Here is a 27,342-nt window from a genome sequence, read left to right as displayed (position 1 = left end):
TGGTTTGTAATGTCTGGTTACCCACTGTGAAATTTTGACCACAGCTGACCGCTTTTCTTATGGGCGAGGAAAGATGTGATCTCCTTCCACTGCCTTCTCTGAGCTGTTAGAGTAGAAGCATTTCAAGCAACACTGTCTTTCACAAAGTAGTTTTGCTTTTATAAGGGCTGTCGTGCTGACCTGCCCTGAATTCTGGGAATTTAAAGCTCAGATCCTAGGTTAACCACCGGCCCTGGGTGAACTTAGCTTGCATCCAGCTCTACCTTAGGGGAAAAGTAGAGAATTCTGTTTCTGCAGCTGCTGACCCTATACTGGAGCATGTCAGAAAGGCCAGCCCCACCACCTCAGGGCCTGTGAAAGAGTTGCAGGATATTGCCTAAAACTCTCAGCAAACTGCTACTGAACTTTACCCCAGCTTCCTCCCCTAAGCTGTAAATTGTGACTGAAGGCACTGAGATCCACTTCAGAGTAGTGTCCAAATAGCCCTTTACTATGGTCCCATTGCCTGAGAGTCTGGAGCGAGTTGCTGGATGTCAGCCGTACTGTAGCACATTCTACAGCTAGGAGGGAATTGATATGGGAGAATATGGAAGCGTGACCCTTGTCCTTGTGGGAGCCAGCAGTGTGAACTTTCTTGATTAAGCAAATCTGAAACTCACTAGGATGTGTCTCAGTGGGTGAACAGAATCGGGAGGGGTTTTATTTCCTGCTTGTCACAGACCGTGCTCTACTTGTTGTCAGTGGGATTGCATTTGTGCTAAACTAAATTATGTGTATATTTCATTATTAAACTTAGGGGCTGGAGCAGAAAATTTTTAAGGTTATCAAACTGGCCTCTGCCCTGAAAGAATTGGCAGTCCAGTGGGGAGGCCCGTGGGTAAATTAAGGAATTGGGGAGAGCTGGCCCCCAGGGTCTAAATAAACTGTAATGTTAGGAGGTAAAGAGCAAAACATCAGGAGCTCGTCCTGGCTGATGCTATACCATTTATAAAGCGTTTTAACAAATATTTCTTTGATTCCTGTACCGTAAGGAATGGAGGGCAGATATCACTAGCTTTATTTTCTGGATGAGAGAACTGAGGCCCAGAGACTGAAAATTGCTCCACTGGTGGCAAGCAGAGTTTCCAGTCCAAGATTTAAGACTCTACATCATGCACTTTTTTAGTTATACTGATGTAGTTTATGCTCCTGGTACATGCTTCGGAATCTTACAGTATTATGAAAAAGGGACCATCCTCTTAGAAGCACAGATTCTGGACATTAAGAGAATGATCTCATTTGGTCTCCCACTAACAACAGTACCCTCTGCTTTAATACTCCTAGGGATAGCAAGCTCATTACCTTATGAGGCCTCATTCTTTTTATGGGCAACATCAGCCCTTCAAAGTTTTGGTATAAAGAATTATGGTCCCAGACCTGCTCCTTTGTGCTTCCCACTCAAACCTTGTTCCTGCCATAGTGGACATGTGGGAAGAGTGTACCCCTCTTCACTAGGCCTTCAGGTGTTTGCACTCAGCCTTGCATGTTCTTTCTCTTTGATGGGCCGAGCATCTCTAGTTCCTTCAACTATTTCTTGTTTTGCCCCGACTTGGTTTCCCAATCCTCTAGTTTGCTAATCTCCCTTCTCTGAATGATTTTTCAATGATCTTTTTTGTGGTGCAGCAGAAAGTACAAGAATTTTGGCTTTGTCCCTTAGGAGCTATGTGATACCCAGCAGATAACATAATCATTACCTTATAAGATTTGGGGAAGAATTATAGATATATGTAAAGTGCCTAACATATTTTCTGGCCTTGAGTTTATATCACAAATAGCTAATACCCCCCTAGTTATTGGGGAAGGGACGTGTAATTGGATATACACTAACTAGTCTTCTGATACTCTCTAACTCAAATCCTATTTTCTATTATAGCAATGTCCTTCTTTTCTGTTTTTAAACTCCCCTGCCAATGTGTGATTTGGAGGCCTCTGCCCCACCCTTTCCTGATAAGCCAACAGTATCTCTTAGGGTGGGGTGGGGTCCTGACTCCTGAACTCAGTTCCCTGCAGGACATTCTTCCTGAGACTACTTCTGTCTTAGCCTGGAAGACCCTTCCCTGCCCTGGGGGTAGGTGAAGCTAACTACTGGGCCCTGTACCCCTCTGCCCAGCTTGAGCATTCTCTTATTCAGGCCCCCCTTTGCTACCCACCTCCTTTCTCACCAGCTTCCTCAGGCAGAATGGAGAACCATATAGGCTTCCACTAAGTTGGACAAGAAGGTGATGAAATACCAGATCCTGGTGGCCCTGCAGAATGTAATGTTTAGGAAAAGACTGGCTCACCTGGGGAGAGGAACAGGGCCCCCTTTCAAAAGAGCAGGGCGCTGGATAACAAATGGCTGCCATGTGGTAGCCACTTCTTGCCTTCGGGAGTCTGGCAATAGTTAGATACTGTCAGTAAGACCTGCTCCCCAGGAGAAGAGCTGCAAGAAGTGGAGCCAGCTTCTTCCGTCTTATTTACTGACAGAAAAGCTTATAATCAAGACTTTGCCCCATTTCCTCCCTCTAAAGAAGCCAAGAGCCCTTCAGAGAGATACAGGAAGAAAAATGGAGTATCATAGGATGGTTTTATCTAGCATGTACCAGAAGATCTACCTTTTTTGCAGTTCATATTTTAAATAATAAATTTAATCTGACTTAGGTAGATAAATTTGGTAAACAAGAACCTTGTCTTCCCAGTCAATACTTGCCTGCCTGCTGAAATTGTGTGTAATAGAACAATTAAAATGTCTTAAGTAGTTTTTAAGAGAGAAACTGCTTCTAGCATGGAACCTGTCACTCTCCAGGAAGCGGGTCCTTCTCCCCCTCAGTTTGCTGAATATCAAAATGTTCCTTTACCTGAGGACAGTAAACATAACTTTTGAAAAGTCACATCAGCAGCTTGTGTTAGTACTGATATTCACTGGGGCACCTGAAACCTAGTCAGTAAGAGGCAGTCACTCTAGGCTGCAGGAAAAATCTCTGGTTGAATTTTCTTCCTTCATCGGTGTGTCATTATTGAGAGACAAACTGCAGTAGATGGTGAAGTGGTTCTGAGGCCTTGGGAGGAACCACAGGTAGGGTTACTTCCCCTTGGGGTTATCCTCCCTAATTCTTCCTCCTCACCCGCCCTTTGTGGCATTCTTAGTGCCCAGAAGCAGCAAAGAAGGGGAGGAATTCGAGGGGACTGTGAGGGTGTCCAGAAGCACTGGAAATTCTCGCCAAAGGGCTTGCCTTTGGAGACAAATGGCTTTGAGGATCTAGAGCTGCAGGGAGGCCCGGGCTAAAGGGTTTTGTTTTTCGTGCACTGTACGCTGGCCTGCCCTGTTTGATGCTCACATCCATCCGATACATCCCATTCCTGAGGAAGCATAGATGAATCCCCCCTTATTTATTATTTTATTGTAGTAAATAAAGCCGAAGTTATAACCAGCGCCTTGATTTTCGTTCTGGAGATGTGATAAATCAGTGTCCCCTTCCAAATCCCCACAGAAGGAAGGTTTTTCAGAGAAATCCTTGTTTTTGTGTCACGGTGACTTCTTTCAGAATTCTTCAAAAAGCCAGTGCTGGTTCTCAAGGATGGATCACAGTCCCCGGGGGAGCAAATACACAGACTGCAGAGCCCGCCCCCATAGGAGTTTCTGAGGCCACAGTTCTGGAGTGTGGCCTGAGAATCTGCATTTTTCTTTAATTTTATTTAGATATAATGACATACAGCACTGTGTAAGTTAAAGGTGTACCACATAATGACTTCCATATATTGAGAATCTACATTTCTAACAAAGCTCTTGATGGGGACTATTCTTTGGGATGGGTGGCTGTGTTGGAGGGTCAGTGGCAGGTAACTGCTCAATCACTAGATGAGACCAAAAGATTTCTTTCATGTGGTGTTTGCTTAATTTTTGATCTGTGTAGTTCTGCCCACTCAATCCCCACCATCTGTGTTTCCCATCTCCTGCCTCCTCCTTCTTCCTACACGTACCTTGTTGGAACCCCAGCACCTGAAAGTGTGGGCTCCCCTATCAGAGATTCCTCTCGCTCCAGGTCTGCATTCAGTTTCCACGGAAGCAGAAGTGACCCGGAGCACATGCAGGTCACTTCTGAGCCCGAGCTCACATTGGTGGATCAGTTGGATCCAGCCACTTGGACAGGACCGGGCTGTCAGGATTTCAGGCAGAGCCTGGTGGCTTCCATCCGGTCGTCTCCTTGCCTGGGTACTTCTAGAACACAACGGTGCCGGATGTGGAGTCCTTCTTTCCTTTGTGCAGCGAGGGCAATGAATGGTTTGCAAACTCTTACTCTGTGCAATGAGCTTTTTAGTCTGAGATGGAAGTCCAGTCCTGCCTCCTGCCACGGAGAGAAAGGCAGAGGTGAAGATAGGAGGAGAGAGCTCCTTTTTCCTGCCTAGAAACAGGCGGAAATGGGAGGCCAGGCACTGCGCAGTCTGGAAGGGCAGAAATGACTCAGAACATGATTGTTAGAAGTCAGAGAATGTGACTGAGGGGAGCGCATCTGTTCTCTAAAGCCATGTGCCAGGAGTTGCAAGTTTTGTCCAAAAGAAACTTAATAGAGATTAGAAACTGGATTCACTTCCCTCTACCCCCATGATCTTGGGGGCAAGTTATTTAACCCCTACACCTTAGTTTTCTGATCTATACCCCTCATGGCACGTTTGTTATAAAGATTAAAGCATGTGGCACATGGTATTTAAAGTGTTAGCTCCTACTACTACTACTAGAGTTAAAGTTTGGAAGAAAGAGCCTGGGGTCAGTGGGAATCAGGGAGGCTGCATGTGGAAAGTGGCCCCTGAGGGATAGGGTGGAGAGAGGAATGTTCTGGGGGAAGAAACTAGACAGAGAGATAACCATAGGGACTGATAGGTGAGAAGGCCAGAAGGTAAACTGAGGCCAGAGTATGGAGGGCTTTGAATGGCAGTTTAAAAAGTCTGACCATTTCCATTCTGTGGTCTTGAGGCAGAGATCAGAAGACAACCCAAGGAGAGGCCCTCATTTCTGGTCTTGGGTCCCAGGGTTGCCACAGTTCCCCACTCTTCCCTCCACACTTTGTTCTCTTGAATGTGGGCCAGCTGAGAGGTGCATCACCCCTTTTAGTGGTCCCTCCTCACCCAGGGGGGGAAGATCCAGAACTGGCTGGAGCAGCTCATGCTACTTATTGTGCAGGGCCTGCTCAAATACTCTGTGTGACACTCTAAGGCTCTGTTTGACCAAAGCCCATGTCAGCAAGTGGGGGAGGGTAACTTGGATGGGTTGCCGCCCTATCCAAGGCATAGACTGAACCCTAAGCCAAGAAACACATCAACTTCCTGGAACTCAGAGCGTCATCACAGCTGTCTTAGCCTTCAGAGAACACGCGAGGCTGTCCTGGTTAGAGGAGATGGTTTTGCCCTGAGCTTGGCAGGCAAGGGAGAACAGGCAGTGCCATGGTGCAACATCTAGTCTGGTTTGGTTCTGTCCCCAGCTAGCCAAGACTAGGGAAGAATATTTACTTTCTGCCTCAGCCCATCTTTCCAGAGTTGTCCTTGCTGTTGTTAAACTCCATAGTAGCTCACAGCATTTTAGTATCTGAACTCCAATTAAAAATCTTTTAGCCTATCCTGGGCTGGCCATAACTGGCCAACAAGGCTGTTCACTAGGCTGTTCTAATCAGTGGATCAACCATCCCAAGTATTTGAGGACATCTGTGCAGGCTCAGCACTGCATCTATCCTGATTTGGTGTTGTAAAGCTCACTATTGTCCAGGGGGGCCTCTTCTGTCATCTCAGGCATCTAAGACCATCTTTTCTGGAAGCCTTAGGACAGATTTTAGATTTCACTTAAAGAATCTGCAGGTTTTTCAAAAGCTGAAAAGCTTTGTTTCTAGAGCATCTTCTCTTTTATCTTTCATCTCTTCTTTGTTATCTTGGACCTGGGGACATGCTCCTTAATCTTTTCTTTCTGGCTTTACATAGCATTGTCCCTTATCTCCTCTGGGGCTAGGGGCTGGCCTTCTCTTCCCCCTCACAGATGGACTTCTGCCCTCTCCAAGTTATCCTCCTTGCATTGGATCTGGGCAAAGCCTGTGTGGGAATGCAAATTCAGAAATTCAGCATCCTCCCTCAGGAGCCAAGAGACCCACCCCTCTCCCACCCCTCCCCAGCCTGTGTTCTGTCACATTTTCCCTACTGGAATCATCTTCTAGGGCACAGCCTCTCCTCACAGGTCTTTTTTTCTTTTTTCCCCTGAGGCGTTGTTGATAGAGGTAAGGAGTATGTTGAATTTTCTTCCAAGAAGTGCCTGTACTTTTCCACTCTGAGTTCTGTGAATCTCTCCTGCCCTATAGAACCCAAAACAAAAAGGGTAGTGACTTTTGTTACTCAGCTTAATTGCAAGACATTCTCAGTATTCAAATCATTTACATCCAAGATCAGATGATGGAAGTTTCAGGGTCAAGTCTCTCAGATTGGCCCTCTCCTCCCCTTGGTTCCTCTTGTATGCTGAGGAGGTTCCTTGGACTTTTTAAAGTATCTTTTTTTTTTTTTTTAAATGAGGGGAGGGTGTGGGTTAAATTTTAATGAGAGTCTTAGTTATATTCTGGAAAAATTTTAATTCCAGAGACTTTTGTTTCTGATGTGTGTTTTTATTATATAGAGAACTACAGTTCACTTATTCTGAGGTCTTAGTGGTTTCTAGAAATAAAAAACCATGTAGCTATTCCTTTCTAGACTTTCTTCCTAATAAAATTACCATTAGTTAAAAAGTGAATAACAGGGAAACCTTACCTTTTTTTTTATGTGGAGATGATTTAAAAAGTGGCTCTCCCCCCCACCCGTATTTCTGAAAATGCATGAGAATTTTAATAAAATCGATTTGATTCATAGTTTAAAGGAAGGTGCATTATATATCAAATAGAACCAGGATTCCTCTCCTACTTATCCCTGATGGGTTCCAGGAGTTTCAGACACTCCTGATCATGAAAGAAAATGTTGGATGTTGCTTATGTATGTTTTTCTGTGGGAGGGTCCATAATTTCCATAAGATCTTAAGGAGGGTCTTGCCCCAAGAAATGTTGAGAATTACTGGGGTAGTAGTAAGGGTTCCTCTAGGCTTCAAGGGTCTCTGCCTCATTCAGGGGCTTTCCCTATGAGTCACTCCTTGTTTCTTGATACTTTGTTCAAAATCCAAAGAACTTTTCAAAAGAGAAAGGCCCAAAGAAAAACAGCGGCAAATTGAAGCAGTGATGTGTAAAGACAGAAACTTCATGGTGTCAAGTCGTGAGGAGCTGCTTCTAACAGAAAGGGCTGGTGGAGCTATCTCACCCCCAACAGACCGGTCTAGCAAGAATTTGCCACCTCAGGTGCTCAGTAACTACGTGTGGACAAAGTGAGTAAGATTCAAGATGATAGCTGGGCATGTTACCTTATTGGGCAGCTTTCCCCAACTCTCCAGAAGGGAATAAAAATGAGAAAACATGCCAAGCAAATATTTCTCAACAGGTTTTGTCCATGTGGCTGTTTATTTTACTTCTTTACTTCTTCCAGTTTTCTGCTCTTCAGTTTAGCTATGGGATGCTGTGGCTGAACGCTGTAGCTCTGGGAAATGCTGCATTCCAGTTTCCCCTCACTTTGTAGAGGGCCAGACAGCTTTCTCCTAGGTCAGGCATTTGAGGCCTTTGTACCCAGAGCAGAGGTTCTCAATCTCTTGAAGGGTGCTTGTAATTTGAGTAGTTTTCTGCATCTTCTCCACAGAAAACAAAAATATGCATTTGGTCTTATTTGAATTGTTATGAATACTTCCCCCATCGCTTAGAGGAAAAGATATAATCATTTCTCCTTTATATTGCAGGACCGTTTAATTCCATGTTTTTTACTTTCATCAGCTCTTCTTTTTTCATCTATTTCTGATAGCGCTTAGTGATGTCTCGCCCTTCTCTACTCCTTAAACTGGCTGTCCATCAGCATTAATATGCCATTAAGATGCTAGAAGCTCCACCTGGAGCCAGTGGTCCAAACCATTCTCAGGTGATATTGCCCGTGACATTGTTGGAGCTTGCTCTGGGAGTTCCTCTCTGTCTAGGGCACACTCACCTCCAGCTGTTCTTGCTTGGATGCTGATAGACGAATGGGTGGAATCAACCTAGGAGCTGGAAACTTGCTTATAAAGTGCAGGCGGGGGATGGAAAATGTTTTGTTGTCCTTAATTTGTGACTCACGGTGGTATTGAGTAGAGAAATAGATAGAGAGATGGGATTGTTTTTGGTGCTGACTCCCTCATAATGTCACCTTTTCCTGTTTTTGTAGGTTGCTTCGACTCTGCTCCAGAGGTGGTTGCTTTAAGGTGTGACCCTGCCTACGTTTGGGCCCAGCCAGCACTAGCCCCTTAGTAAGAAGGGCCAGCTTGATAAGACGGAGAAAACAGGTTGGTAAAACTTTATTGGCTTTCCTTGAGTCACAATAACTTTGAATGTTGAGTCTTCCTTTCCCTCCCTCTTTCTCCCCATGTTCCCTTTGAGTTGCCCTCCCTCTTCCGAGGCTTTGGCGAAAAACCACAGTGAAATTGTAACTGAATTGCTAGTTCTTCCTGACCTACTGGGCCTGGGTGTGGGATGAGAAATCTCAGAAAGGGTGCCTAGTGTTTATCTCACAAGAAGTAACACTTAAGACACCCCCATTCCCTGCTTCTCTCTCTCCACCCCCAATCCAGACTGTTTGTGTTAAAAACTGGAACACCAGACCCATCCACTTGGCAGTGTCAATGAAGATGATGATTTCTTTTCATATCTGTGATTTGGGAATTTCATCTTGGTTCCCAGTCCTCTCTGATTCCAGTTGGAGGAGATTGTATTAGAAGGGGGCCAGTGATTTTTACTTTTATTTTTTTAATTTTTTAATTTTTTTATTTTTTTATTTTTTATTTTTTGCAATGGGAGAAGGGGGGATGCTGATGTGCTATCAGGAAGAAGAAATGGGGCAAAGGAGAGAATGAAAATTTTAAGACTATAAATAACCATAAAGAAAAATGTGCTTTGTAAATGGACTTTAAACTGTTAAACTTATCTTTCATTCCCCAAGAATGGCATATCGACAGTTTTAGGTTTGTTAGTTTGGATTATTACTCCAGTATAGTCCAGGGCCAGACATACAATAGGTGGAATTAACACTGGCTACTGGCTTCTGGTTAGTGTATAGATAAGAATTAAAATATATTTTTTTGTAACTTAAAATTTTACATTTAGTCCTCAGGTTGTTTACTTTAACCTATTGCCAGATTTGCATAAAGTCTCACCACATTTTTTTCTAAGTATAGTCATAGGACAAAAGCAAAATCATCTATCTTCTAAACTCCTACCATAATGGGTAGAAAGGTTTTCTTTTTACCGATATAACATAACTATAGTAAAGAAGAATTCTAGTCAGTTATTTTATAATTCGCTGTACATTAAAACTGTGGGAGAAGTATATTTAAAAGAATGAAGGTGATTTTGGTATTGAAGGTGTCCACTTATTTGAATCAAACAAATAATTTATGTGCTGATTGACTACAGCAATTATAGGGAACTGATGATAATTTTGTTAGAACTGTATTAAAAGAAAATGAGATGCGTGTGCATGCACACGTGTGTGCACTGTCACATGTTCTTTCCTAGAGTGAAATCTCCCAAATAAACTTTAAAAGATAGTTAAAAATGGGACATTGGAAGGACAATTTTTAATAAGTTTAAATGGTCTTCTAGCATGAGGAAACTTCATGGAAAGATAGCAGTTTGGTTTTTTTTCTTTCATTTTGATCATAACTTTCTTTACGGGGAAATATGTGAACGGTGAGGCTGAATTTAGTTGCCTTAAGGTGTATGTTTCTTCAGTTAGTCCTTTCGCCTGCCATTTGGAAAACCATCGAGTTCATATCTTCAAGCTGTCTTTTAACAAGAAGGCACAGTTTGTCTGTTGACAAGAAAAGTACTGTTCCTGAGATCCTCTATGATTCTTCTGGTAGGATTTTAGCTTGGGACTTCTGAGCTGAAGGCAACATCACTTATTAAAGTTATATTCCCAGGCCTTTCCTGCTCTGGTTGGTGCTGGACACATTTATAGCTGCTCTGGGTGTTACCATTTGTCATATCCTAGGTCACATCACCTAAAGTTGGAGGAGGAAACCACAAGAAATGTTCTTTCTGGTGTTGTTCCTAAGCATTCACTTTGCTGCTGAGATAATGATCTTCACAGTTGTGGATTTGTCGAATTTACTAATGCACACTGTAGGATAAGAGTGTGTGTGGCTTATGGCAGAGCTTCAGCTATAAAACATCTCAGATAAAATGAGGGGAATCATTTACCTGTAGACTTATTTGTGGCCAAACCTATAGTATAGAAGCCATAGTACTTCTAGTTGTAAGGAATATAACTAGAAAAGGCCTGAAGAAGTAAGTTTTGATGTGGCCATGGGCCACAGTTTTCCCTTTGATCGTTCTTTTCACATTACCTGATTTCCTTTAGGTCTAACCCAGTACTTTCTAGACAGTGAGCCTTAATGAATTCCTCAACTGCTTTGTCTTTGGTCAGTTTTAGGTTCAGATGGGTCAAGTCAGAGTCTGAGCATCCTTATGGGGGGAGGGGAATTTAAAATATGAAAGAAAATTTGGGGCATATATATAAATATGGGCTTCAGAAAGTAAAATACCACAAAATCGTTTTGGCTGTTGGGAGTGAGGGTGACTGTAGGGAACATCAGTTAAGGTTGAAAAACAACCACAAAATGTGGTTTGGGAAGAAAAAGAAGACTTAGAAATTGCCTCTCATTTGTGTTTTCTATATTCTCATGAATATCGTGGTCTGAGATTATGGCAAATAAGTGGTTTCGGTTTTTTCTTCACTAAATGAAAAGACATTCACTGAACATTTTTGCCTTTGTTTCCCTTCTAGTGTCAAAGAGTGATACCAAGAGAAGAAAAAAAGCGAAACACAGACTCCTTTCCTACTCCACGTGGAAGATAGCTATAGCAGGGGAAAATCTCATAGTATAGCAGTTGGGGCAGAAAATGGAGGTAATTCACAGTGCGGGCTGGGTTTTCTTCTGTCTATCTTCTGGGGTATAGGTATCTTACCTACTTGTATTTTTTTAAAGAAACAATCTTTTTATGTTAATTTGAAATTTGGTTGTAATCCTGGTAGGATTGGCATTTCAATTGTCTTATACAATGCAGGCTCCCCATTGAAATCGCTGGATTGCAGCAGTGGAGTTAAGTGAAACCTGATAACTTTCATTGTTAGTTGTCAGGTATACAACATTCGTGTAATAGCAAATGAGTTAGATTATTAGGAGAGTGCTGGCCAAGTGGCAGCTCCCTTAGCTTCCTAATTGTTGGGTCAGCCTTTTCTACTCTGCCTAATGGAAGATTAGGAAAGACAAAGAGACCTGCCTCAGGTGGCTTCGGGAGTTGCGGAGTTGCATTGGCATACGCTTAGAAAGGAAGCAAGATTATTCTTTGGTATGACATTTTATTTAGATGAAAGCTTTTAAGTCATTATGAGTGTGAGTATCAGCTTGAACTGAAGAAGGAGGGTTTTAGGTTTTGACCTGACTCACAGTTACGGTAGCCATGGCCAGTGCCACCTGGCTCTGACAGAAGCCTAAACTTCCCAGTGATCACATCAGCAATTTCCAATTTTCAGTTCTGTAGAAGAGGCTTCTTAGAAGCTTAAACCCTTGTCCCAATGACGTCAAGTTCGCCCATTGGCTTGGAAGGTTCAGACTTGTCTTCCATCAACACCATGATGTCAGCGGTAATGAGTGTAGGGAAGGTCGCCGAGAATGGCGGGAGCCCCCAGAGCATCAAGTCCCTCACGAAGCCTCCAGGACCAAATCGGATTGGCAGAAGGAACCAGGTAAGCTTTTGTGCACTAGGCGATGACGTCTGGTGGCTTTAGTCTCAGAACATTGAGAGAAGGATGTTCCCTTGAGCCCCAGCTTCCTAAGACCAAATCATGGATATGTTCAGAACAAATAGACATACCCAGAGATTATAATCATTTTTTAAGAGCAAGCTTTTCATAGCTTATTTCAGTTCCCTTTCACGGAGAAAATTTTCTCTTCTGTGTTGTCAGTACTGGTGAAGGCTCCCTGATTCTCTGTCCTGTAATTTGATTTGAATGCCAGCTTTCTTCACGTGATGGCCAAGGCAAAGAACTTGACTGCATTCTCTACTGTGATATGGTTCATTTTCTTGCTCACAGCTGGTTAATTTGTTTATCGAACCCACCTCCTTGATGATTTTTTTAAGTGTCTTCAGATTAAGGAGCAAATAAGTATTGGCTGTGCTGGAGCCACTATCCAGCTTTCCATCCTTGACAAAGCGCAAAATTTAGCTCCAAAGAATTCCACTTAAGAGGCGAGTTAGTCCTTTTGAACTTAGTGGGCATTGGATCAAGAGAAGTGTGAAAGAGTAAATGAGTGGGCAGGGATTGGGAGGATTAATGATGTTACAAAAGTCTGTGTCCCCTCCCTTGAGAAATAAGATGAATCTTTTAGATAATGTACAAATGGGGCACTTGAAAAGTTGTTGCTCTCGTTAGCAAGATGTTCAACGAAGCTCAAGGAGTGAGGCAGGGGATAAATAGTTTTCTTTTTTTTTTTTCCTGAATCCACGCAATATGAACTGATTCTTCCACATTTAGTTTTTGGTTTACCTGATTTAATGAGGTTTTACCAAACCCTTGGGGAGAAGGCAAGTTTATGAATTTGTCTAGATACCAAGGATAGAAACAAAAGTAAACCTGTTGGGCTTTTGTGAATTTTCTTTTTGATTAATACCCTACAGTGACTGCTCTTATACAGAATTGTCTGAGCACATCTGTGAAGATTTTCTATAAATTCTTAGGCTTTGGATATAACTGGCCCTCCAGGAAAAATTGTACCAGCCTAAAATCCCTGTAGCAGCATGGGAGAGTGTCTGTTTTCTCCATATCTTTCTCAGAGCTGAAGATTTGGCAGAGTTAACTAATGTTTTAGGATTGGAGCATTGATACCTTTTTCTCTTTTTTCCCTTGTCTCCGCATGCCTCTCTTCCTATGGGTACCTGAGAAAATACTCAGCCTGTGTGAATGTGGCCTGAGGCAAGAAGGAGTGCTAGCTCTGGGAAGAAAAGGTTTATTTCCACTCTGACATGACTGTCTCTATCCATCCATCTATTCGTCCATCTCTTCATCCATTTCCCACTTCACAACATACACCTAGCTCCTACTTCAGCCAGATACTGTGTCAGGTGTCAGCATTTTAGGGTGAATGAGATAGATAAGGCCTCTTTCTTCTCTGTTCCACAAGGAAAAAGTGGAGTGGGTAAGGATGAGCTCTTCTTTAAATAGCCCAGCATTGCCCCTGCTTAAGCAGACTTGGCACAAGTCTGGGCTCCAGTCCTTTCCCAGTGGTTCACGGACTGTAGGCAGAGCCATAGAGGAGACAACCAGCACTTCCATCCCTATATGGTAAGTGGAGGTGACTCTAAATGTGGTGAAGTTGACGGTACAGGTATGTGCCTGGGCCATTTTTCATTTCCCTCCTATGCCCTTCAGGGTTCCCTGGGGCACTGGCTTCCTTTTTGAAAGGAGGTCTGGACCAGAGGTAGCATGAGAAGAGCAGTGCATTAAAAAAAACAAAAACAAAAACGGAAGACAAAACAATGCAGTTGGAGGGAGAGGGTTCTCTAGCCTCACCTGAGAGTGGGTGGGGAGGGCTGAGAGAAGGAGCCCTGGGGAGAAGTCTCATTGGCGCTAGTACACCGAGTTCCAGGATAGATTAGCCACTGCACACTGCTGACACAGGTGCCAGATTGTTTCACTGTGGAATGGCTAGTTATCACATTAGCTGCTAATTTTATCTGTCAGCTCAGGAAGTGTGCTTCTTCCACAAGCTCGGCCCCAATAACTGGATTCAAAATTCTCTAGTGTAGCTTCTTCCAGTATCATGATGCTCCCTTTTCTGTTGTCTCTGGGTTAACAACTTCCTTAGAATTCATATCTGTAATTTTTAAAAAATTTGAGAGTGAAAAAATATATAGTATACTTAGTTCTCAGACCCATTGCCACAGACTAGAGAAAGGGTTGTCCAGTAGTAGTCCCTCCTTATTTACAGGGGATACTTTCCAAGACCCTCAGTGGATGCCTGAAATAGCGGATAGTACCGAACCCAAATATATATATATGTAATGTTTTTTCCTATACATATCTTTTCACTTAAAGTAAGCACTTCACAGCTTCTCTTTGGCATATCCAAATTGCCAGATCACTATTGTACTTTGGGGTCATTGCTAAGTAAAATGAGCATTCCTTGAACGTAAACACAGTGATACCATAATGGTTGACCTGATAACTGAGTTGGCTACTAAGTGGCTAATGAGTGTATACAGCATGGAGATGCTGGACAAAAGGATGATTCACATCCCAAGCAGGCAAAGCAGGATAGTGTGAAATTTCATCACACAACTCAGAACAGTGCGCAATTTAAAACTTATAAATTGTTTATTTCTAGAATTTTTCACTTAATTTTTTTGGACCATGGTTGACTGGGTAACTGAAACCGTGAAAAGTGAAACTGAGGAGAGGGGTGGACTACTGTATTGCTTAAAATGAGACTTACTAGTCTTTGAAGAGGAGTGAGAGAACCACTGTAGGCAGCTATGTACTTGACATCATCATGTATTCACTCCACCGCATCTGGTGTATGGTGCCATTTGTTTTTATCGTCTTCAGGGTGACTTATTTTTGTCATTTCTCATAAGCCACCCACAAGGGTGTTTCCTTTCTGTGCCTTGGAGTTAATCTTTTTTTTTTTTTTTTTTTTTTCCGTCAGATTTATATAGCATAGTGGTTTAGGGCCTGGACTGTCAAGCAGCTGGCCTGAGTTTTAATCCTGGGTCTACTATGTAATAGTTTTTTGATTTGGAGCAGGTGACTTGCCTCTCTGTACCCCAGTTTCCTCATCCAGAAAATGGGATCTGTAATAGTGGCTGTCTCTTAGGGATTGTGAAAAAACCGACGTTTCTGTTATGTACAGAGTTTAGCACGTAGTATGCATTCAATAATTGGTATTTGGGAAAGGAACAGAAACTCATTCAAATGAGTACAGGGAAAAAGAGGTCTGTTGAAAGATGCCCAAGGGCCCAGCCCTTCCCTCTCTCTTAGGCTGCCTGATCTCCCACTTTCATTAGCTAGCCGTTTTCCCACCAACATCTCGTGGCTTTGGCTTGCCACAGTGCTGGGTCTGGTCCCAACGCTACGTGAACTTTTAATTCAAGTGCTCATGATGACTTAACTTAGTAACTTAGTCATCCCCAAACCTGGGCACATACCAACATGTTCTGGGGAGCTTGTGAAACAGATTCCTGGGGTTCAGGCCCTCTGCCCCAGTGATTCTAATTCAGCCTATCACAAGTCTGGTCTAGAAATCTGTAGTTCAGAAAGCTCCCCAGGTGATTCTCCTAATCTTTGGAAATCTGCTGATCTTAAAGGTCTCTAAGCATCTCAATTCCATATTACTGGGAGAGGTGTCCAGGCCTTGATCCCATTAGTTCTGGGGATGTGGACAGAGCCCTGTGGTGCTTAGGGACTATGTGGGTGAGGAGGCAATAATGGGGTACATCCATGGCACCCCTCGATGAATTATTTTGTAAGAGGAGTTAACAATATATGGCTAGTGAAGAAGCTTGTCATTTCTCTTAAAAAGGTAAAATATATTGCTTCAGGGAAGCTTGTCCTGTGTGTTTTGAGGGAACATAAAATGAGCCTCCACACCAAGTAGTGAGCTGGTCCTTTTGTCATCACCTTTGTGATAGGGTTGTCATTCCCTATCACAGTTTCTACAGGCCAGCATTCTTATTCTTAATTACTGTTTATGAGCAGCATCAAGCAGATGCTAGCAGCAAGTGAAAAGGGTCATGTCGATGCCTCTTGGGCACACAGCTAGCTGGGTACTGAGTCCTTCCATTGAGAGGGTGAGTGTTTGTCATGAGATCTTCGTTACCTCTCATGTGTTCTTGGGGACCTCAAAACCAGGTAGAAAATGGTGACTGGATCCTGGGTCGGACTTGGGGAGAAATATATTCCTTTTCTAGCTCTGCCATGACTTGATGCTTAATTTTTCACCAGCACTGATTATTAATTAAATGAAATCTGTCTAATAACACTAATACTTAATTGAGCACTTACCCTGTGCCAGGCGCTATTCCAGTGTTTTATGCATGTTAATTGAATTAATCTTCATCATGGTGTGATGTGGTAGATGCTATTATTCTTCCCATTTCACAAACGAGGAAACTGAGGGACAACAGGATGATGACTTGCCCAAGCTCCTACCCAGACAGGCCCCAGAACCTATGCTTTCAGTTGTTTCATTGCTTCAGATGCTCATAACAGAAATAAAAGGCACTAGTTTACTGTGAGGTGAAATTGATTCTCCCTTTTATTTTATCTTTTCAGGAAACGAAAGAGGAGAAGTCTTCCTATAACTGTCCCCTGTGTGAAAAGATTTGCACTACACAGCATCAGTTAACTATGCACATTCGTCAGGTTTGCTGCTGCTTTTATATTTTTGTTTTAAATCATTTTTCATTAAAAGATGACAAGATGATTTGATCTTAATGAATGCATTGTGGCTGTGTTTAATTTAGATTTATTATTTTAAATATTTAATTTAAATATTTAATTCTTTGAAGGGTGCTTCTGAAATAATTTTTGTGCGTTTGTGTTATTGTATCAAAGCCCCAGGTCAACACAGAATACCTTTTCAAAATTTAGCAAACAGAGTTCACTGACCACATATAACAGAAGACTGCATCATACATGACTTGTCACTATAAACCACATCCCCTTACAGAACAGTGAGAGTGTAGGCGTAGACCCCTATTTTTTATATTGCAATAACCTTACTTCATGCAGCAGGGAAGTGACTTGATTGGGATCTCTTTTGGCTCTTCTCCTTTGTTATGAGATTTTTCCTTGTCTCTCGCTGCTATGCCTGATTCCTGACAAAGTATACTTAATTTGGATAGAAATGTTCCTTCTTAACATATTTCAGAGGCCAGAACGCTCTAAACTCAAGTTTCATTTCTCTTTCCCTGAGAGCAAGACTGGGTCATCAAAGCTGATGAATGGACTTTGATACTTAATGTGAGGACCGTATTTCATACTTGAGAGTCTTCCTGTTCATGTTAATATATGTGGTCAGTTAATCTGTATGTGTCTTCAAGGAAGACCTTCAAAGATTCCACCTCTCTCTCAGCCTTGGCAGAAGTATTTTTCAAAACGGAACACGGGAGTAGAAGAAGACCATACAAAGTATTTATTTGCCTTTGTTCCTGCTAGATTTTGACATTCAGGGAGGTATTTAAAATGAAACAAAAAAATAACTAAGAAGCTTCACTGGTGTTTTTAATAAAGCTCTGGATTTTCATTACCAAGTTTGACCCGTCTTCTTAAGTGACCACTGTGATTGCTTTCTGCAGCACAACACGGACACTGGAGGAGCAGACCATTCATGCAGCATCTGCGGGAAGTCGCTGAGCTCGGCCAGCTCCCTGGACCGCCACATGCTGGTTCACTCTGGCGAGAGGCCTTACAAGTGCACTGTGTGTGGCCAGTCTTTTACCACCAATGGGAACATGCACAGGTGGGTGAGGGTTGCCTTGGCCCTGGAGGCTAGCATCTGGGAGTTGATAGTAAGGTGGCCTCTTAGCCATCATAGGACTTGCCCAAAGGCGTTAAGAGTTCTGAGTTCTGTTCACTGTATGGAAAAGCCAGAGATGGTTTTGTTTGTGCATACTATCTCCAGTGCATTAGAGGTATCTCATCAGAGTACAGAAGTACCTGGGCTAGGTCTTTGGTCCTTTGGGGATCAGGATGAAATATAGTCCTTCTGCCTTTGCCAATTGGAGTTTCCAATTGTTTGGGTGCCAGATGTGGACAACATATCAGATATAGAGGAACCCTCAAGGAATAACACAGTAACTCTTGCCTTTTTAAAACTACCTGCATATGCCTACCAGATTCCCTGCAGGTCTCTTCATTGTGGAAAATTTCTGGGCTTTTTTAATAAATAGTTAAGTGGCCTGGTCTTGGAGCTTTAGGATAAGATAGGATCAAATGAAGAAAAAAGACCTGCTAAATGTCAGGAATTTACTTCCTGAGGGAGAAAGAGGCTCACTCAGAAGTGGGAAGGAGCTGAGTGGTAGGCATATTAAAATTTTGTGGGATGAACCAATGGAAAATGTACTTCATAAAATATACGTATGTTTTGTGAGATTAGAACAGAAATACTTTTTAATGTTCTTTTTTTTTTTTTTACACATTTTAGGAACATTAGAACGCCAAGAAAAATTTTTAAAGGGATACAAAATTTTTCCTTCTCAGAAAATCAGTCTAATTTTACTTTTCCATGTTTCTTTCTACACATTAGGCTGCTTTCTTTATAAAAATTGACTAACATCTTTTTTTTTTAACGTATTTATTCCAAAAGAAAGCTTTATATTAGTTATTGTGAAATTTGTGTTTTATTATATGTAAACACTAATATAAGATGGTTTCTTGGGAATATAAAATGATTTCTTGGGAATACTGATATAGTGATAAATTTCTGGATTTTGGAATTAGGCACCTGATTTCAAATCTCAGCTCTGCCACTTGTATATTTCCCATCCTTGAGCAAGTTACTTAATCTTTGTACCTCAGTTACCTCCTCTTTAAAATGAGATTTTTAATAGTATCCATGTCATTGGACTAGGATGAGGATTAGGAAATAATCATTTCAGGGCATGGTAAACACTCAATAAATGTTTCCTATTATTATTTACATTTCTAAGTAATTCTGCAATAATGTAAAGTCTATAGATTTCTCAATCTGAACTGTTAGAAGTGTAGTATAGTATGACTTTCTGAAAGTATCAACATTTTAAAGACTTTTTACGAAGTGCCTTTTGTTCCTTTTTTCCCATGTAAAACTTTAAATCCTCTTTGCCCCCTCATCTCCTCCAGGAGTGTTTTTTGGGTACAATGAAGGAAATGAACACTGCAGCCATTTTTTAATCTGATAGTTTACATTTCAGCTGTTTGCTTTTTACCACCATATCAGCCTGTATCATTTTGCCTTCTTTTTGTCATTTTATTTTGTTTTGCCTGCTTCTCTTATCTTCCCCATGTTCCCCCCAAAAGGTCCTCCTCTACATATTTGCCCTCTCCAAATCTGGTCCTTGAAATATTTATTGCCTGTTCCCTTCTTGGGCAGTTTCTCCACTTTCTCCTCCTGAGCCCTCCCTGCTCAGTAGAACTCCCCAGAGGCCAGATCTAAATTGGTAGAGAGTGATAAGGGTACATCAGTGAGAAGTACCCTCCTCCTGGCTGCTTTGACCCTGACCACTTAACTGCATATGATCCTCCATGAGCCATTGCTGGTATTAGGCCCGGTCACTCCTGATTTGGAAAATTTCCATTTTGAGACAATATCCATGATTGAATATGACAAATGGTAAACACACCTATAAAAGTAGAAGTTACTATCTTCTACTGTGATGTGTCTGACAATGCATTTTATAGATAATCATAACTAAACCTATGGTACACTGTCGGGTACTGAACTGAACACTTTATTTTGTTTGCATCCTTATGAGATATAATTTATATACTATACGTTTCACTCATTTTTAAAGTATGCAGTTCAGTGAGATTTAGTATATTCAGAGTTATGCAACCATTACTACAGTCAATTTTAGGATATTTTCATCACCCCAAAAAGAAACCCACACCCATTGGCAGTTCCATTACTTCTTACCCTCTAGTCTAGGAAAACACTAATCTACTTTCTGTCTCTGGATTTGCATATTCTGGACATTTCATATAAATAGAATCATAACATGTGGTCTTTTGTGACGGGCTTCTTTCACTTAGTATAATGTTTTCAAGATTCAGCTATTTTGTAGCGTGTATCAATACTTCATTCTTTTGTATTGTCAAATAATCGTCTGTTGTATGGATACCACATTTTACTTATCTCTTCATCAATTGGTAGACATTTAAGTCATTTCCACTTTTTGCCTATTATGAATAATACTGCCGTGACCATTATTGAACAGTTCTTCATATGGACACATGTTTTCATTTCTCCTAGGTAGATACTTAGGACTAGAATTGCTGGGTCATGTGGTAATTCCATTGTTTAACATTTTAAGGAACTGCCACACTGTTCTCCAAATGCATCGTTTTATGTGTCCACCAGTAATGTATGAGGATTCTAGTTTTTCCACATTCTCATCAGCACTTACTAACTTTCTTTTTACAGCCATCCTAATAGGCATGAAGTAGAATCTCATGAGTTTCATAATTTTAGTTCTTAGATTTAAGTCTGTGATCTATTTGAGTTAATATTTATGTATGTGTAAGGATGGAGGGAGTTCAGTTTTTTGCACTATTTGTTGAAAAGACTTACTGAGTTGTCGTGCCACCCTTGTCAAAATTCAGTTGACCATAAATGTAAGAACTTATTTATGTCCTCTCAGTTCTGTCCTCTTGATCTCTGTCTATCCTGAGGCTAACAGTATACTGATTGCTGTAGTTTTTGGTAAGTTTTAAAATTGGGAGATATAGAGCCTCCAACTTAGATCTTTTTAAAGATTGTTGTAGCTGTTCTGGGTTCCTTACATTTCTATACGAATTTTAGAATCAGCTTGTCAATTTTTGAAAAAAAGGAAGCTAGAATAATTATGGTGATTGTAAAATATGTAGATCAATTTGGGGGCATTGCCATCTGAACAATACTAAATCTGTGACCACGGGATATTTTCCATTGTCATAGGTCTTACTGGATTTCTTTCAACTATGTTTTAGTTTTCAGAGTGCAAGTTTTGTATTTTGTTAAATTTATTTCTAAGTGTTTTATTCTTCTTGGTGGTATTGTAAGTGGAATTGTTTTCTAATTTCATTTTTTGACTATGCGTTGCTAGTATATAAAAATACAATTCAAAATTTATATTTGCCTCATTTCCTGCTATGTTGCTGACCTTATTTATTCATTCTAATAGTTTAGTGACTTCCTTAGGATTTTCTGTATACAAGATCATTCTGGCTGCAAAGAGTTTTACTTCTTCCTTTGAAACTAATCTGGATACCTTTTATTTATTTATTTTTTTTGCCTGCTAGCCCTGGCTAAACTCTCCAGTACAAGGTTAAATAGAAGTGAAGAGAATAGACATCCTTGTTTTATTTCTGACCTTAGGGGAAAAGCATTCAATCTCTTCCCATTAAATATGATGGAAATTGTGGATTTTTCATAAATGCCCTTTATCAGTTTGTGGTTCCTTTCTATTCCTAGTTTGAGTGTTTTTTTCACGAAAGGATGTTGGATTTTGTCAAATTATTTTCCTGCATGGTCAAGTTTTTTTTGTCATTCTATTCTGTTTTGGATATTAAATTAACCTTACTCCTGGAATAAATCCCACTTGGTCACAATATATGATCATTTTCATATATTGATGGGTTTGGTTTGCTAGTGTTTTGTTAAAGATTTTTGCCTACATTCATAAGAGATATTGATCTGTAGTTTTCTTGTGATGTCCATGTCTGCTTTTTATGTGAGAGTAATACTAGCCTCATAAAATGAGTTGGGAAGTATTTCCTCCTCAGTTTTTTGAAAGAGTTTGTGAAGAGTTTATATTAATTCTTCTTTAAATATTTGGTAGAGTTCACCGGCGAAGCCATCTGGACTTTCTTTTCTGAGACGTTTTTAAATTACTAATTCAATTTCTTTACTTGTGATAGGTCTGCTCACATTTTCTATTTCTTCTTGAGTCAGTTTCAGTACTTTGTTTTTTTCTGAGAATTTGGCCATTTATATAAGTTATCTAATTGGTTGGCATACAGTTGTTCATAGTATCCCCTTAGAATCCTTTTCATTTTGTAGGATCAGTAGTATTGTCCCCTCTTTCTTTCCTGATTTTAATAATGTGAGTTTTCTCTATTTTTTTTCCTTAGTTAATCTAGCAAAACATATGTCAATTTTATTGGTCATTTCAAAGAAACAACTTTTAGTTTCATTGATTTTCCTCTATTGCTTTAATATTATCTCATTAATTTTCTACTCTAAACATTATTTCCCTCACTCTGCTTGTTTTGGGTTTATTTAGCCCTTTTTCTAGTGTTTTAAGGTAGAGAAAATGAGGTTATTGATTTGAGAACTACTTTCTTAACATAGGCATTTATAGCTATAAATTTTCCTTTAAACATTGCTTTAGTGTCATCCCACAAGTTTTTGTATTTTGTATTTTTTTTTTCACTTATCTCAAAGTATGTCCTAATTTTTCTTGTGATTTCTTCTTTGACCCATTAGTTATTTAGGAATGTGTTCAATTTCCACATATTTGTGACTTTCCAGATTCGTTCTCAGTTATTAATTTCCATTGTAGTTGGTGAACATACTTTGTATGATTTCAGTCCTTTTAAATTTAGACTCATTTTATGGCCTAGCATGTGGTTCATCCTGGAGAGTGTCCCATATCCGTTTGAGAAGCATGTGTATTCTGCTGTTGCTGGGTAGAGTGTTCTCTAGATGTGCTATTAGGTCTGGCTGGTGTCTTCTATTTCTATGTATGTCTGCATTTATTATTGTATGCTCTGTCTGTAAGTTTTGTAGAATTATTATCCCATTTTGCGGATGAGGAAACTTGCTTAGGATCAAAGTAACAGTGCTGAAATTTGAACATAGGTAGTGGGGCTTAGAGGCCATGCTTTTACTTACTCTGAGGAATATTTGATGTAGTTTTCGTGTTACTTGGCATATTAGAAAAAAAGCTCTCTTTCCCACCTCCTCAAAATAATTCCATGTTTTCATTACAGTGCTGTTAGGTCTGGCTGGTGTCTCCTATTTTCATTGTTAAACTACTTAAGCCATCCTACTAGCATAACTGTATTTGGTGAGCATGGAATAGCTTTTTATTGAATTTTATTATGATGTGTTGTTTGGGTATACATGAATAGAATAGACTTAGAAATGATTTTGAATTTTTTAAAGTACAGCCCTTGATATTATCCTAAGATACATTTCTCATTTATGAACAGTGTAAATTGGAGTTGTTTGTAAATTACTATTTATAAATATTTTTAAAAGCAGGCCTTAGAGATGTTTTGTTTGGGCTTTGTACTCATTTTATTATTGCGAATCATCTTGATTTGAAGGAAAGGACTAATTGATGGGATTAAGTTCTAGTCCTAATTATGCAGAATTCTTTATTTTTTCTCTTCTTATAACAAAATGGCATAGTAAAACCTCATTTAGAGCTTGTGCTCAAATGCAGTAATATTTTGAAATCATTCTGAGCACTTACAATGTACTATGGAAATGTCCCAGGTAGGGAATGTTTCTGAGTTTGTATTTTCAAAGCTAAAGGCACATTTGTGATAATCTGTGAGAGGTGTGCCACTCTTAGCTGTGTGACCCTAAACAAGTTATTTGACCTTTCTGTGTCTCAGTTACTTCATCTGTAGAAGGCAGCGATACCTTTATTGACATCATGAGAGCATTCTGGGGAATCACAAATTAATACGTTCAAAGCACTTAGGATGATGTTTGTTAAATAGTACTTATAAAGAAATGGTCACTACTCTACTGTTGTTGTTGTTGTTGTATGTGCCACTGAGGGAAAATATACCAAGTAAACTTTCATATAATGCCAGAAAATAAATTGCGGTTGTTTTTGTTTTGCTTTTTGCTATACAAAATCTGTAATTTAACAAAATCTTAGACTGTTGGAGTTTATCACACTACTTTCATGTTCTCTGCAGAAAATTACAAATGATGGATTAAAAGAATATTTGATTTTTGGTAAGCAGTCACAGTCATTACCATTTTTATTTGTTGGTGAAACTTTAGTTTTGGGGGAAAAATTATAAAAATGTGAAAACAGTTACAAAAATGTGCCAGAGAAAGTGGAGTTAGATTTATTTGTCCTAGTGGATCTGTTCCAGAATCCGAGACTCAAATGGTGAGCTGTGATCTCTCCTAAGCACATACCTGTGTTGCGTTAATCAGGGGCCAGAGCTGCCCTGGGATGTGTGTGCAGGAATTAAACAGAATCGTGAAAATCCAAACCGATTAGCCGCATCCTTGCTTGATTTTCAAAGCATGGAAGGATGTCATGTGTTGAAGAACAAAGTTCTTTTTCTCATTTTCCTTTTGCCGCTGCAATTCCCAAGATCTGTGGACCAGCTAGAATTGAGTAGAACCAGGAGCTGACTTGAGGGGCACTGGAGCACTTGCTTAGTGGAGTGATTAGAGAGCCTCTGGCCTGCATTTCCCTTGCGCCCTGAGTACCACTCCCCCATCCCGTGTCCCCATTCATCTTATTTATAACCGTGCTCCAGCCCCCCTTTTCTGTGCCAGCTTCATGTAACATGGCTCTCTGTCTGATTCTCAGTCTCTTCACGGAGGGCCACAGGTTGAGGACCCCTGCTATGACAGGATTCCCGGTGTGTGGATTTCTAGGTCCAGTTCTTCAAGCCTCGATCCCACAAGGCTGGTCTGGAACACGCTGCATTTAGGAGTACATAGTTCACTTGCCCTGTCCTTCTGCTCACGCCCCTATCCTGAAGGTCGCCTGTACATGCACATGTGATGGATATCTCTGTGTGCGCACATTGCTGCAGATAAGCCTTGCCTGCCTCATGTTTATTGTTGAGCAGCCTCCTGTAGGAGGCAGGTCTGGGCTCCATCCCAGATTTTTGTTGCTGCAACAGTAGGAAGGCCTCGTTATACATCTTACAACATGGACCCCAAGAACTCCCTCCTTTTCAGTTTCAGGTTATTCTTAACTGATACGGAGGCACTCTTTGTTGCCACCTACTTTATAGAACAACTCAATTTCCTTTGACCACTAGTCATTTGATGAGGACGTGTTAGTTATCTTTGTTTACAAGGCTTGTCAGTCTTTTTGTAGAGTTTCCTTTATCTTAGTTTGATGAGAGGACCATCAGCAAGCACATAATGCAATAGAATTGCTATGTTAGTAAAAGAAAATAAACTTGGCACATTAAATTACGCAGGTAGCACATTAAATTAGGTTATGTGTAATCATGTTGGCAGTTGTCTTGTAGCTCTGATAGAGCTCATAACGTCTTATAATTTAATTCTAGTAAATAAATTTAAATATTTTTAATTGAATATTTTGTAACTGGGGAGACAAGAGCAATACAAATATCTAGCTCATTTTGAAAATGGTTGGGGTAGAGACCTTTTCAGTTTATTACCATAGTTTAGTGTTTCAAGTTGCCACTTCCCTGTCTGTGGATTTTCATGTTTTTGAGGTTTTAAAATCCTTTATCCCAAACCTTTCTAACCACAGCTTAGTTCCTGAGCAGAATAGTAGGTTGCCATCAAGTACAAAACATGTATCATGGAAACATCATCACGGCTCCAGCTTTTAACTTTCCAGAACTCTTTATCAGTTGCTCCCACGTTGAAAATTTGGATTGCGCGGTGCTCGTCTTCCAAAACAAACTTGGGAAACTGAGCCAGAACACACCCTCTGGGAGAGTTTGTTGTAGGAAAAAGGGCATTGAGCATTTTGCAATTTGCAAAACTTTCCAGAAAGTGCTGAACTGCAGAGGTATGAAGAAGTGATGATACTTAAAAGAGAGGGTTAAAACAGACCTCATTTGAAAAGAAATAGGGATTTTTTTTCTTTTGTAGAATGTAATTGCTTTGGGAAGATAGGAAATTAACTCATACTTTGCTCCTCGTTTTACAGACTGTAGACTTTTAAGCTATAGAGCTATGGAGTATGTGTTATGGGTAAGGACACGCTGAAAACTGGTAGGAGCAAACTTCCCTAACTAACTTCTCCATTTATTCTTTAAAGAGCAAGATGTGTTCTCATTTCAGCTGTGGCAATGGGAGGGTGAAGATGAGGGAGGGAAATCCCTAGAACATCCTCTAGTTGTTTGCTAAGGGCTTCCTTTCCTCCTGCAGCGAGCCTGACTTTTTCTGTTGCTAAGTAGAGGAACATAGCCCTTGAGGATGCCGTTGGATAATGGACAGTCTTCAGGAACAGAGGCTTATGTGTTCCTATTATGCTGGAAGAAAACATTCGCTGCACAGAAATGTGACCTGCTCCATGACAAATGAGACCTCAGAGGCTCTGAATTTAGCATGCTACTCTCAGATGCTTAGGCAGAGCCAGCCCTTGGCATGCACAACTGAACTTGGGTATCCAAACAGGTGGCCAGCATTAAAGGACAGAAGGAGCAGAGGTAGGACAGTGTCTCGGAAGGGTATAGTCGGTCACTTCTTTACCCTCAGAGCTCAGCAAGAGGAAGGGCCCCGTGAACTTCTGTCGTGATAATACTGAGTTTCCGAAAACACTCTGTGACTAGCTGTGGTACTTGCTACTTCTCAAGAGTAAAGGTGACCACTCAGAGGCTCAGCTAGTTCCATCTTGTAAAATGAGTCTTAGTCACCAGGTGCCTGCCTGCTCCCCTGACAAACTCCTGAAAGGGAAGGAAGATTCCAGGCGAGTTCACATGGGAAGAAATTTCTTGTAGGATAAAAATCTGTGGATCACCCTTCTGTATGAACATCTGCTTTTATTTGGTACATTTGTTTTAAAAGGAAGGAAAAAAATCATTATATAATAATATTTCAGTTACCTACACTTAAGTCTTTTTCCCTTGGGAGAAAGGTAAATCAGAAGAATATGTCTTTCAAGGATGTTCAAAGATTGTAACATATTCAGCTCCACTTATGATTAGTGCTCTGTGACCACACATGTGGCTCTGTACAAAGGTGGTTAAGGGGTTTGTATAAACAAGATTTCAATGACTGATATAGACACAATAACCATATGAACTGTGCCGGACATGCGATTCTTCCATATAGTGGTGTTCAGTGAATGTTTGGTAGTTTCCTGATGGTAGCACTTGGATATCAGAGCTGTTTCTGTACATTTAGTCCTCTGTATACTGAAATAGTCAGACGTACTTTTAAAGTTTAAAATTAAAGTTTAAGATAAATTTTAAAATTATCTGTTTAATAAGAGTCGAAACCCTTTTTAACCAGAAAAAAAATAATCACAGTTCTGTTGTTTGATTATATCTAAATGTTTTTGGCCTCTCTTTAAATCTCATTGGCCAGAATTGAAACCTGTTTGCTTTTATTTTAACTTCAATAGTGGTTTCAATAAAGGCCACCTCTCTGTGTGTCCTGAGAGCTCTTCCTTCCTCTCTGGCTAAGACCGATAAAAGTTGCTTGCAGAATGGTGAAGGGAGCCTCCTCCTCTTCAGCTTTATCAGGGTAATGTTTTGCTCACA

The 27,342-nt window shown here is 40.6% G+C and overlaps 1 protein-coding gene across 7 annotated transcripts in view; it reads left to right on the top strand.

Annotated features, from left to right (window-relative positions):
- Positions 1-27,342, top strand: part of RREB1 (ras responsive element binding protein 1) — a 128,435-nt gene that overhangs the window by 50,459 nt on the left and 50,634 nt on the right. For 5 of the 7 annotated variants that reach the window (XM_011367041.2, XM_011367042.2, XM_011367038.2 and 2 more), the window contains exons 2-6: positions 8,314-8,431; positions 10,933-11,054; positions 11,683-11,895; positions 16,480-16,569; positions 17,505-17,668. In XM_011367041.2, the coding sequence (XP_011365343.1) occupies positions 11,725-11,895; positions 16,480-16,569; positions 17,505-17,668 (425 nt within the window). In that variant the 5' untranslated portion in view covers positions 8,314-8,431; positions 10,933-11,054; positions 11,683-11,724. The remainder of the gene's footprint in view (positions 1-8,313; positions 8,432-10,932; positions 11,055-11,682; positions 11,896-16,479; positions 16,570-17,504; positions 17,669-27,342) is intronic. The other 2 variants (XM_023534666.1, XM_023534667.1) reach the window with 2 other exon arrangements.

This window comes from Pteropus vampyrus, unplaced genomic scaffold (assembly GCF_000151845.1).
Source record: "Pteropus vampyrus isolate Shadow unplaced genomic scaffold, Pvam_2.0 Scaffold129, whole genome shotgun sequence".
NCBI lineage: Eukaryota > Metazoa > Chordata > Mammalia > Chiroptera > Pteropodidae > Pteropus > Pteropus vampyrus.
The sequence above is the reverse complement of the archived record's forward strand: the minus strand, read 5'-3'. Positions and strand labels throughout refer to the sequence as shown.